A 13,537-nucleotide genomic window follows, 5' to 3' on the forward strand; every position below is an offset into this window, starting at 1 on the left:
GGTAAAATTCTAAGATACTATATTAATAGTCTTTGTTTTGGTGGACCTGCTCAAAATCTGGACCAAGTAAAGGGATGATTGAGTGTATTATAGCTAAGGAATAAGTCTGAGCTAAGGGTGGATGAGCCTGGCCTGACCTTGTCCAGTAGGACCCACCTTCCAGGTTCATTTCGGGTAGAAGTTTCCTCAGTGGCTTTTTGATTTCCCAGCTGCAGTTGACGAAGGATGGCATAACTTTCAGCAACTCTTCCTTGTCTTCTTTGTGAATGACGGGAATCGTGTCCAAAATCTGTTGCATCTGTTCCAGCTCGTGGCTTCCTAGACGCCCACAAAAAAATACACAGTTGTCAATCAATCGATGGACGTCGTAGATATCGGTCTAAGGCTGCGTTCACACGTTCAGTATTTGGTCAGCATTTTGTATCAGTATTTGCAAACCAGAAGTGGAACAATCAGAGAAGTAGAAAATAAAAAGGAGGCTTTCTTTGGTTTAATAGAGCTGCCAAAACCGGAGAGAAATAAACTTATAAAAAACCCTCTTTATGCGCGCTACATGTTACAGAGCTGAGTCTTAGGGCATGTGCACACAGGATCTTCTTAACAAGGCTCAGGTTCACGGCCACCTTTGGAACATACACTCTTATTGCAAGGATTCTGTGGTAGACTCTTAGGGCTGCCCTGTCAATTTTTCACTGCCTTAAAGGGGTTATAGCTAAAGTTGAGCGAATATATTCCAGTGGAATATTGTTTCACAGGTCAACATTTTTCTAAACCGTAAAGGACTATCAAAGTTAAAAAAAAAATCCTTATTCCCACCTCACCGCTCACCTTTCCAGCCCCTCCGCTCCCAACCATTACATATCCGGTCCTCGTCACGTATTCTCTTCTCCGCCACGCACGCTGAAATCCCCGGATAAGACAGAAATCACAGCTAAGTGTGAGAGGATCGGTGTGATTCTGTGCATGCACGCACAAGATCATGGGGCACAACTTGACATCATGAACCCTTCCGGGCATCATCAGGGTCGGAAGTCCCAACTCCATATGAGATGATCAGTGTGGTTCTGTGCATGCACGCAGAAGGTCACTGCGCAAAACTTGACATCATGAACCCTCCCAGTCATCATCAGGGTTGAAAGTTCTGGCTAAATGTGAGAGGATCGGTGTGGTTCTGTGCATGCACGCACAAGATCATGGGGCACAACTTGACATCATGAACCCTCCCGGTCATCATCAGGGTTGAAAGTTCCGGCTATGTGTGAGAGGATCGGTGTGGTTCTGTGCATGCACGCACAAGGTCATGGGGCACAACTTGACATCTTGAACCCTCCCGGGCATCATCAGGGTCGGAAGTCCAGGCTAAGTGTGAGAGGGTCGGGGATTTCAGTGTGGGCGGTGGTGATCAGAAGACGAGATGAGGTCTGGACAAGTGACGATGAGGTCTGTAGAGACCAAAATACCGGAAATTACGGTACAATTGTGGAGAATAACTTCTCTGCAAATCAAATTTGCCGTGAAAATCTGTACAAATAGGCACATTCAAATTTTTCCTGATACGTCCATTTCCAACTATGGCATAAATCTTAGAAAGTGTCCATCATTCTATTAGCCAGGGTGGCTCTGAAGGATTCAATAGGGAGCCCATGCTAAAAAAAAAATAAATAAATAAATATGGGCATATAGCTTCCATCTACAATATAGCACAGACAGTTTCTAGGGCCAATAGGAGCAATCAGCTGATAATTGATCTACTTCCAATGTATAAAGACTTTTATTGATCTAACAAGCCCAGTAAAAACATATTAAAGTTTTTAATTTTTTACTCACTAGATGGAGTCACTCATTAATCTTGATTTTTGAGTAATAAACCCTTCCTATGGCTGACACTTGAGTTAAGTATAGGAAAACATCAGGTTGGAGCATTAGTGGGGGTAGAAGTCAAACATTTACATTCCCATTGAAGTGATCCCTTTTCTCAGCCTATAATGAGTCATGTGGGACTTAATTATCCGACTGTGGTAAATGATGTGCGGCACAGCAATTAGAAAAGCTAGCTGCATGAGGCTTACTTAACGATACACAGCAATAACAGAAAGAAGCTGAAATTGGGTGCTTAAATCAGCAGGGACGGCAGATTCACATCAAAGGTAGAGCTCAACGCGTGCACAGACCCTACATTACAAAAATTATTTTTGTAGGGAAGCTCCGTACAAAATTTTAGTGGAGTTACAGACAATCTGCCACCCACTCACATTGGAGGACATTTAGAAAACTGTCTAAAAGAAAAACTGACTTTCTTGCCCAGACACTATTTCTTTAAGATGGTTTTAATAAAGGCGACATAACGGGTAAACTTTTTTGTTGTTTTTTCATGCTTTACATGACAGTAGTGATAATTCACACTGGCAGCTAGAGCAATCACAATCAGCTTACTTTTCCTGTTTTCCACAGCTTGCTTGTCAGCTTTGCTGTATAGACTAGGACATGGTGAGCAGAGTCATCTCATCATCATTTGGACAAGTTCATAACGGCTATATTGCGCGAGCAAAAAGGATATAGCAGCCTCTGTAAGCAATATGATTGAATATACACAATTTGGACTGCATTACTGCTATATAGAATATACTACTTAGGAAATGAAGGTACTAAGCACCCAAATTAGTCAATTTATGAGATCCCACCAGTCATGACAAGGCGACCTTTCTTTGATGGAACCCTAAGCCTATTATTTGTCACACATGCATTTCCTGGGCTAAATGCCTACAAATTTAAAGGGCAGGAAGGATCCAGCACTAATTAAGAACAGCTTTAGGCTGATGGGAGGAGCGCAGCCAAATATGGAGGCAGTCACCACCTCCAAAAGTGTACTACAAAAAAACAACAACAAAAAAACCCAGCAACTCATAACAGAATAAAACAAATGTGAACAGGTGCAAACTGCTATGACTCCATAATATACAAACAAAAGCATACAATGCAAACATTGAATATATGAAATTTAGTCTGCACTACTTCTATATAGAACAGTGACTGGTGGGCTCTCATTAAGTGGCCGATTCATGAGCTACGAACCTTCATTTTATATATACCATATAGCAGTAATGCAGTCCTAATCTACTACAGTAAAAATCAAAAGTTTGGACACACCTTCTCATTTAAAGATTTTTCTGTATTTTCATGACTGAAAATGTGAAAATTGTACATTCACACTGAAGGCATCAAAACTATGAATTAACACATGTGGAATTATATACTTAACAAAAAAGTGTGAAACAACTGAAATTATGTCTTATATTCTAGGTTATTCAAAGTAGCCACCTTTTGCTTTGATGACTGCTTTGCACACTCTTGGCATTCTCTTGATGAGCTTCAAGAGGTAGTCACCGGAAATGGTCTTCCAACAATCTTGAAGGAGTTTCCAGAGATGCTTAGCACTTGTTGGCCCTTTTGCCTTCACTCTGCGGTCCAGCTCACCCCAAACCATCTCGATTGGGTTCAGGTCTGGTGACTGTGGAGGCCAGGTCATCTGGCGGAGCACCCCATCACTCTCCTTCTTGGTCAAATAGCCCTTACACAGCCTGGAGGTGTGTTTGGGGTCATTGTCCTGTTGAAAAATAAATGATGGTCCAACTAAACGCAAACCGGATGGAATAGCATGCCGCTGCAAGATGCTGTGGTAGCCATGCTGGTTCAGTATGCCTTCAATTTTGAATAAATGGCCAACAGTGTCACCAGCAAAGCACCCCCACACCATCACACCTCCTCCATGCTTCACGGTGGGAACCAGGCATGTAGAGTCCATCCGTTCACCTTTTCTGCGTCGCACAAAGACTCGGTGGTTGGAACCGAATATCTCAAATTTGGACTCATCAGACCAAAGTACAAATTTCCACTGGTCTGATGTCCATTCCTTGTGTTCTTTAGCCCAAACAAGTCTCTTCTGCTTGTTGCCTGTCCTTAGCAGTGGTTTCCTAGCAGCTATTTTACCATGAAGGCCTGCTGCACAAAGTCTCCTCATAGGCTACGTTCACACTAGCGTTGCGCCGCCCTGCGTCGGCGACGCAACGCGCGACGCACGAAAAAACGCGCGCAAACGCGCGCAAAAACGCGCGCGTTTTGCGACGCGTGCGTCGTTTTTTGACCAAAATCGGACGCACAGAAAATGCAACTTGTTGCATTTTCTTGCGTCCGACGCTAGCGTCGGAAACGCCACCCTAAAAACGCACGCGTCCCCTATGTTAAACATAGGGGCGCGTCGCCGCTGCGTCGCCGCTGCGTCGCCGGCGCAACAGCAACGCACATTGGCGGAACGCCAATGTGAACGTAGCCTTAACAGTTGTTGTAGAGATGCGTCTCCTGCTAGAACTCTGTGTGGCATTGACCTGGTCTCTAATCTGAGCTGCTGTTAACCTGCGATTTCTGAGGCTGGTGACTTGGATAAACTTATCCTCAGAAGCAGAGGTGACTCTTGGTCTTCCTTTCCTGGGGCGGCCCTCATGTGATCCAGTTTCTTTGTAGCGCTTGATGGTTTTTGCCACTGCACTTGGGGACACTTTCAAAGTTTTCCCAATTTTTCGGACTGACTGACCTTCATTTCTTAAAGGGAACCTGTCACCCCCAAAATCGATGATGAGGTAAGCTCACCGTCATCAGGGGCTTATCTACAGCATTCTGGAATGCTGTAGATAAGCCCCCGATGTTACCTGAAAGACAAGAAAAAGAGGTTAGATTATACTCACCCAGGGGCGGTCCCGCTGCAGTCCGGTCAAATGGGCATCTCAGGTCCGCTCCGGCACCTCCTATCTTCATTCCATGACGTCCTCTTCTGGTCTTCACGCCGCAGCTCCGGCGCAGGCGTACTTTGTCTGCCTTATTGAGGGCAGAGCAAAGTACTGCAGTGCGCAGGCGCCGGGAAAGGTCAGAGAGGCCCAGCGCCTGCGCACTGCAGTACTTTGCTCTACCCTCAACAGGGCAGACAAAGTACGCCTGCGCCGGAGCTGCGGCGTGAAGACAAGAAGAGGACGTTATGGAATGAAGATGGGAGGCGCTGTACCGGACCTGAGACGCCCACCGGAGCGGGACCGCCACTGGGTGAATATAATCTAACGTCTTTTTCTCCTCTTTCAGCTAACATCGGTGGCTTATCTACAGCATTACAGAATGCTGTAGATAAGCCCCTGATGACGGTGAGCTTACCTCACCATCGATTTTGGGGGTGACAGGTTCCCTTTAAAGTAATGATGGCCACTCGTTTTTATTTACTTAGCTGCTTTTTTCTTGCCATAATACAAATTCTAACAGTCTATTCAGTAGGACTATCAGCTGTGTATCCACCAGACTTCTGCTCAACACAACTGATGGTCCCAACACCGTTTATAAGGCAAGAAATCCCACTTATTAAATCTGACAGGGTACACCTGTGAAGTGAAAACCATTCCCGGTGACTACCTCTTGAAGCTCATCAAGAGAATGCCAAGAGTGTGCAAAGCAGTCATCAAAGCAAAAGGTGGCTACTTTGAAGAACCTAGAATATAAGACATAATTTCAGTTGTTTCACACTTTTTTGTTAAGTATATAATTCCACATGTGTTAATTCATAGTTTTGATGCCTTCAGTGTGAATGTACAATTTTCATAGTCATGAAAATACAGAAAAATCTTTAAATGAGAAGGTGTGTCCAAACTTTTGGTCTGTCTGTACTGTATATAATCGTCTAATTCTGTCTGTTTGTCTGTAATGGAAATCCCGGGTCGCTGATTGGTCGCGCCACCCGCTCGCGACCAATCAGTGACAGGCGCAGTCCGGCCGCGAATTGGCGCGGGATTTGAACCACGCTTCGCTGACCAATCAGTGATATTGGTGCGCAGTTTAAAATTTATAATCCTGTGTATTCATTGCATTATTCTTAAATCTTCATAAATAAACTACATACATACTCTAAAATACCCGATGCGGTAGAATCGGGTCACCATCTTGTTATATATATATATAAATCAATTTCTCCTGACATTATCTGTCAGGGGAGAGTCATTGGGCCACCATACACTATCAGTCAGTTTTGATGGTTTTAGTCGAATTTTATCTATTGTATATAGGGGCATAAATACAATACAATGAAAAGGCTTTGTATGCAGTTTTCTCGTCACTCCCTGGGCTTTGGAGGATAGATATTCTATGTTTTGGGGTTGCCATAAAGCTGTACAGACAATACAGGAAGGAAGTGTGTCCTCAATATGGCCGCATCTATACAGACAATACAGGAAGGAAGTGTGTCCTCAATATGGCCGCATCTATACAGACAATACAGGAAGGAAGTGTGTCCTCAATATGGCCGCATCTATACAGACAATACAGGAAGGAAGTGTGTCCTCAATATGGCCGCATCTATACAGACAATACAGGAAGGAAGTGTGTCCTCAATATGGCTGCTTCTATACAGACAATACAGGAGGGAAGTGTGTGCTCCAATATGGCCGCCTGTATACAGACAACACAGGAAGGAAGTGTGTGCTCCAATATGGCCGCCTCTATACAGACAATACAGGAGGGAAGTGTGTGCTCCAATATGGCCGCCTCTATACAGACAACACAGGAAGGAAGTATGTCATCCAATATGGCCGCCTCCATACAGACAATACAGGAAGTGTGTGCTACAATATGGCCGCCTCTGTACAGACAATACAGGAGGGAAGTGTGTGCTCCAGTATGCCTGCCTCTATATAGACAACACAGGAAGGAAGTGTGTGCTCCAATATGGCCGCCTCTACACAGACAATACAGGAGGGAAGTGTGTGCTCCAATATGGCCGCCTCCATACAGACAATACAGGAAGTGTGTGCTACAATATGGCCGCATCTATACAGACAATACAGGAAGGAAGTGTGTGCTCCAATATGGCTGCCTCTATACAGACAATACAGGAGGGAAGTGTGTGCTCCAATATGGCCACCTGTATACAGACAATACAGGAAGGAAGTGTGTGCTCCAATATGGCCGCCTCTATACAGACAATACAGGAGGGAAGTGTGTGCTCCAATATGGCTGCCTCTATACAGACAACACAGGAAGGAAGTATGTCATCCAATATGGCCGCCTCCATACAGACAATACAGGAAGTGTGTGCTACAATATGGCCGCCTCTGTACAGACAATACAGGAGGGAAGTGTGTGCTCCAGTATGCCTGCCTCTATATAGACAACACAGGAAGGAAGTGTGTGCTCCAATATGGCCGCCTCTACACAGACAATACAGGAGGGAAGTGTGTGCTCCAATATGGCCACCTCTATACAGACAATACAGGAGGGAAGTGTGTGCTCCAATATGGCCGCCTCTACACAGACAATACAGGAGGGAAGTGTGTGCTCCAATATGGCCACCTCTATACAGACAATACAGGAGGGAAGTGTGTGCTCCAATATGGCCGCCTCTACACAGACAATACAGGAGGGAAGTGTGTGCTCCAATATGGCCACCTCTATACAGACAATACAGGAGGGAAGTGTGTGCTCCAATATGGCCGCCTCTACACAGACAATACAGGAAGGAAGTGTGTGCTCCAATATGGCCGCCTGTATACAGACAATACAGGAAGGAATTGTGTGCTGCAATATCGCCGCCTCTATACAGACAATACAGGAAGTGTGTGCTCCACTATGGCCACCTCTATACAGACAATACAGGAAGGAAGTGTCTGATCCAATATGGCCATCTCTATACAGACAATACAGGAAGGAAGTGTGTGCTCCAATATGGCCGCCACTATACAGACAATACAGGAAGTGTGTGCTCCAATATGGCCGCCTCTACATAGACAATACAGGAAGTGCGTGCTCCAATATGGCCGCCTCTATACAGACAATACAGGAGGTGTGTGCTCCAATATGGCCGCCTCTACATAGACAATACAGGAAGTGCGTGCTCCAATATGGCCGCCTCTATACAGACAATACAGGAAGTGTGTGCTCCAATATGACTACTGCCAAGTAAGTATTCAAAAATGAATTAAAAAAATAGCTGTATCATTAAAAAAACAAAAACAAAAAAACAAATGCATTATTTCTCCTCTTCAAACTGCTATCGAATAAATAAAGCTTAAATAATATGTATGAAACATTCCTTATTTAGCTATTATAGCTAAAAACTTACCTGCAAAAAGCATCCGACCTGTCAGCATTTCTGCTAATATGCATCCGGCCGCCCACATGTCAATGGCTTTGGTATAATTATTAGGTGAGAGGAGCAGGCGAGGAGATCGATACCACTTAGTCACCAGCCCTTCTGAGAGATAACCCTGAGAGGAAACACAATGGCAATATTTAATGGGGAGCTTCTCTTTTCACCTATTGCGTTGTTGGGTTACACGGTTTATTTGTAGTTTGCTTTTTATTTTATTTTTAACTCTGCAGTTACTTGCATCTAGAGACAGGTCTGATCTGAGGTTTGTGAGAAGGGGGTGAAGAAATAGATAACCAGGGTCACAAATAGGGGAACTGTATACTGGGTCTCATAGCTATGAATGTGCTGCTTCTTCCCAGGTCTCCGGCATTATCAATATTTGCAAAAAGTTGGCAAACAGTCAGGGAAGTGTCATCTTCTCACCAAACACCGGACAGTATTTTCAGATTTAAAAAAAAACCCTGTGTATCTGTATTATAGAGAGGTGTCACTAGCTGCAAAATTAAAGGGGCGGTCAGAAGACTAAGAAATTTTCATTCTAATTCTCTATCTATTTAGTGCCATAATCTAAATCATTTTATAATATACTTCTATTAAAATGCTGTGGGGGGGAGGTATTTACTGTGTGTGGGGGAGACTTACTGTACCGAGCCTGGGGGAGATTTACTGTGATGGGGGTATTTAGTGTAATGGCCCAATTATTTATTCAGGGGCTCAGTGCCGGGCAGATATTTTTATTCAGGAGCATTATAATGACACTGCTATCTTTAAAGGGAACCTGTCACCAGGTTTGGCCGACACGAGTTATGGCCACTGCCTTTCAGGGCTTAGCTACAGGATTCTATAATGCTATAGATAAGCCCCTGATCCGACCTGCAAGAGAAGGCAAACAACTTTTATACTCACTTGGGGGCAGTCCGGGCCAATGGGGGTCGCAGGTCCTGGTCGGGCGCCTCCCATCTTCTTGTGATGCGTCATCCACACCGGCTCCCCGGCATCGCGCTCCTGCGCAGGCGTACTTATCTGTCCTGTTGAGGGCAGAGCAAAGTACTGCAGTGTCAGGGCAGATAAGTACGCCTGCGCAGGAGCGCGATGCCGGCGAGCTTGTAAAGCAAGCAGGACGGGGATCTTAAGAAGATGGGAGGCGCCAGACCCGGACCTGTGACACCCATCGGACCAGACCGTCCCCAGGTGAGTATAATAAGTTATTTTTCTTCACTTGCAGGTCGGATCGGGGGCTTATCTATAGCATTATAGAATGCTGTATATCAGCCCTGAAAGGTGGTGGCTGTAACTCGTATCGGCCAAACCTGGTGACAGGTTCCCTTTAAGGGCGTCGTGTGGGGATGTGCTGCAGGAGACTGGAGAAGATGGAAGTCTGCAGAGACAGCTGTGGATGAGAAAACTCATCATGGAGTCTGGACAAGGTGAAGAAGAAAAGAAAGAGAACGACTCCGGAGACGAGGTCATCTATCAGGTACCTGGATGTAAACGTTTTTTTGTGATACTGACTGATTCTTATAATTTTATTTGTTAGGAGCATTAAAGAGGTTGTCCAAGTTTGTGATGAGTCTGCAGTCATTCTACGTGACTGCAGAATTCTGAATTCTCACAGTGCGCCCTGCACGCTGTCAGGATTCTCTGGTTCCGGCGATTTGCATACAGTCACGTGCCAACTAGACATGCGTGGCCTCACTCAATGAAAATGAATGGAGTGAGGCCTGAGAAGTCTAGATGGAATGTGGCCAGAAGTATCCAAATCACATACCTGTGCAAAGGAGAATCCTAAAAGTGAGCAGTGCATGCACTGTTAGAATTGAGAAGCTGCAGTCGCGTATAGTGACCGAATACTTTCATCTCCAACCTGGATGAGCACTTTAATTATAAAATGAAGCCCTGTAGCCAATCCTGACAGCGTGTAGTATTCTCACGGTCAGGATTCAGCTTTGCAGGTTCCAGCAGTCGTCACTTGAACACTTCACTCATGCGATTTTCAAACTTACTTTCACATTGCAATGATCTTCTCTTCCAGCTTCTCTGTTTTTTTACTGAACATTGAATGAGGAAAAGCAGCTCATCGACTCGGCACATGACTAAGTGTGCAAATCGCACAAGTGCTTGGGGTGAGGGGGGCGCCGAATTCTTGCCCTGCGTGCCAGAAAGCTTAGGTACACCTCTCCTGTCATGCGCCAGCATGCAGATGTCAAGTACTGGCCTCTGATTGGCTGACAGCTTGCATTGGTATTACTGTGCAGAGTCTCTACGCGGTAATACATTTCAATTAAATGTGCGTCCAAATTAAGAGCTGCCGGAATAAACATGTCACTTTGTCATTCAAATAATGCGGCTCCTCAAATTCAAATTTTTCTATATGTGGCCCATATACCCAGCCGAGTTTGAGACCCCTGATCTAAAACCATACTGCTCTGGCAGTATGTTTGGGATCATTGTTTTACTGGAAGGTGAACCTACGCCCCAGTCTCAAGTTTTCTGCACGCTCTAACAGGATTTTCCTCCAGGATTGCCCTGTATTTAGCTCTATCCATTTTCCTTTCAACTCCAACCAGGTTCCCTGTCCCTGCTCAAGAAATGCATCCCCACAGCATGATGCTGCCACCATCATGTGTGATGTTGGGGATGGTATTTTCATGGTGATGTGCAGAGTTTGTTTTCTGGCACACATAGCATTTTGCATTTAGCACAAAAATGTTTTACTTTGGTCTCATCAAACCAGAGCACCTTCTTCCACATGCTCGCTTTACCCATTTACATGGCTTTTTGCAAACTGCACATGAGACTTCTTATGGCTTTCTTTCAAAAATGGCTTTATTCTTGCCACTCTTCCAAAAACACCAGATTTGTTTAGTATACTAGTTATCCTGTGGACAGATTCTCCCACCTGAGCTGCAAATCTCTGCAGCTCCTCCAGAGTGGCCATGGGCCTCTTGGCTGCTTCTCTAGTTAGTGCTTGAGATGTCACATTAGGTGGACGGCCATGTCTTTGTAGGTTTGCAGTTGTGCCATACTCCTTCCATTTTTGGATGATGGCTTGAACAGTGCTCCGTGAGATGTTCAGAGCTTGGGCTATTTTTTTTTTTAACCTAACCCTGCTTTACTCTTCTCCACAACTTTATCCCTGACCTGTCTGGTGTGTACCTTGGTTTTCATGAAGCTGTTTGATCCCTAATAGAATCATAGAATGGAAGAGTTGGAAGGGACCTCCTGGGTCATCTGGTCCAACCCCCTGCTCAAAGCAGGATTTTCAAACAAACCTCTGAGGCCTTCACAGAACAGTTGTAGTTATACTGAGAAGAAATTACACACCAGTGGACTCATTTTAGTAATTATGTGACTTCTGGAGACAACTAGTCACTCAGAATTTTATTTAGGGGTATCATACTACAGGGGGATGAATACAAATGCATGTGGAGAGTAGGAGGTTGTGGGAGGATCGAAGATTACGTGAGGGAAGATATTGGGAGATTAGTTCAGAGATATAGGGAGGAGACAGGTTGTGGATGGCTTTGTAGATCAGTGTTAGTAGTTTGAACTGGATTCGTTGGGGAATTGGGAGCCAGTGGAGGGATTTGCAGAGGGGAGAAGCAGGGGAGTAGCGAGGAGAGAGGTGGATTAGGCGGGCAGCAGAGTTGAGGGCGGGCAGCAGAGTTGAGGACAGACTGGAGTGATGCAAGAGAGGTAGCTGGGAGGCCACAGAGGAGGGTGTTGCAGTAGTCGAGGCGGGAAATGATTAGGGCATGCATAAGAGTTTTAGTAGATTGAGGGCTGAGGAAGGGACTGATTCTGGCAATATTTTTGAGTTGGAGGCGACAGGAGGTGGCAAGAGTTTGGATGTGCAGTTTGAAGGACAGGACAGAGTCGAGAGTTACTCCGAGGTAGCGGATTACAGGTGCGGGAGAGAGCATGATGCCGTTTACCATAATAGATAGATTGGGTAGGGGAGATACACAAGATGGAGGAAAGATGATGAGTTCGGTTTTGTCTACATTGAGTTTTAGGAAGCGAGAGATGAAGAAGGAGGATATGTCTGATAGACACTTCGGGATTCTGGACAGGAGGGAGGCGATATCTGGGCCAGAGAGGTACAGGTGGTACTGGAAGCTATAGGACTTTATGAGTTGTCCTAGGCCAAGGGTATAGATGGAAAAAAGTAGGGGCCCAGGACAGAGCCTTGAGGGCCACCAACAGAGAGAGGGCAGGATGAGGAGGTAGTGTGGGAGTGAGAAATGCTAAATGTGCAGTCGGAAAGATATGAGGCAATCCAGGACAGGGCAAGGTCTTTGAAGCCAAGGGAAGAAAGAATCTGTAGAAGTAGGCAGTGGTCGACTGTGTTGAAGGCAGTGGACGGGTCGAGAAAGAGGAGGATGGAGAACTGTCTGTTAGCTTTGGCTGTAAGTCATTAGTAATTTTGGTGAGGGCAGTTTCGGTGGAGTGGTGGGGGTGGAAGCCAGATTGGAGTTTGTCAAGGAGAGAGTTAGATGAGAGGTGGGAGGAAAGTTGAGCATGGACATGCTGCTCAAGGAGTTTTAAAGCAAACGGGAGCAGTGAAATAGGGGGTATAGCTGGACGTAGCAGTTGGGTCAGGTTTGTTTTTTTGAGGATGGGTGTAATGGTGGCATGCTTGAAGGCAAAGGGGAAGATACCAGAAGATAGCGATAGGTTGAAGAGATGGGTTAGGGCTGGAATGAGCGTGTTATTGAGGTTGCGAAGCAGGTGGGAAGGGATGGGGTCAAGTGCATAGGTGGTGAGGTGTGATTTGGAAAGGAGGTGAGTAAGCTCTCCTTCAGTGGTGTTGGAGAGGGATGTTATTAGGGAAGGGCAGAGGTCTGGTATATAGAGTGGTTGGGGTGGAATATTTTTAAACATTTTTCAAAAGGGGGGGGACAGTCCTCGAAGCCCCAAATTATGACAGCCTCAGGTCAATATCCAACCTTGTCCCCAGGCCAAGTCCTGCCTCTAGCCGTTAAACACCAGTTCAGAGACGCCAAAAGACTCGACTGGCCAGTATCCGCCACTAATAACAAAGGATTCCATTTATCCTTTCCTTGTGACCATCACGTTCCCGTCCACTTAGTCCACCCAAGAGGGAGTCCAGGAACTCTTGAGATCCCCCACCATCGAATCGCCATTTTACTGGCATCACCAACTTTGAGGACCTCCCCCCACGCCATGCTGTCGCGACAAAACCATACCATTACTTAAAGATAAACTGCCCAAACCTTTAGACTGTGTTTTAACTAATCTCCATAATCGGGTTTCCACTGCATAGTTAATAATAAGGGAAGGGTGGGTGGGAGCTTGTTTCAGCTGTACTGGTGGCCCTTAAAATGGTTGCCCTACTAA

At 45.4% G+C, this 13,537-nt stretch overlaps 1 protein-coding gene across 1 annotated transcript in view; it reads right to left on the minus strand.

The window, feature by feature from the left end:
- MAPK4 (mitogen-activated protein kinase 4) overlaps positions 1-13,537 on the minus strand; it is a 64,733-nt gene that overhangs the window by 30,819 nt on the left and 20,377 nt on the right. Inside the window, exons 2-3 of the mRNA XM_069746276.1 lie at positions 8,147-8,291; positions 157-318 (exon numbers count right to left, since the gene is read on the minus strand). Coding sequence (XP_069602377.1) covers positions 157-318; positions 8,147-8,291 — 307 coding nt within the window. The remainder of the gene's footprint in view (positions 1-156; positions 319-8,146; positions 8,292-13,537) is intronic.

The sequence above is a fragment of the Ranitomeya imitator genome, chromosome 1 (genome assembly GCF_032444005.1).
Source record: "Ranitomeya imitator isolate aRanImi1 chromosome 1, aRanImi1.pri, whole genome shotgun sequence".
In the NCBI taxonomy this organism is placed as follows: Eukaryota; Metazoa; Chordata; class Amphibia; order Anura; family Dendrobatidae; genus Ranitomeya; species Ranitomeya imitator.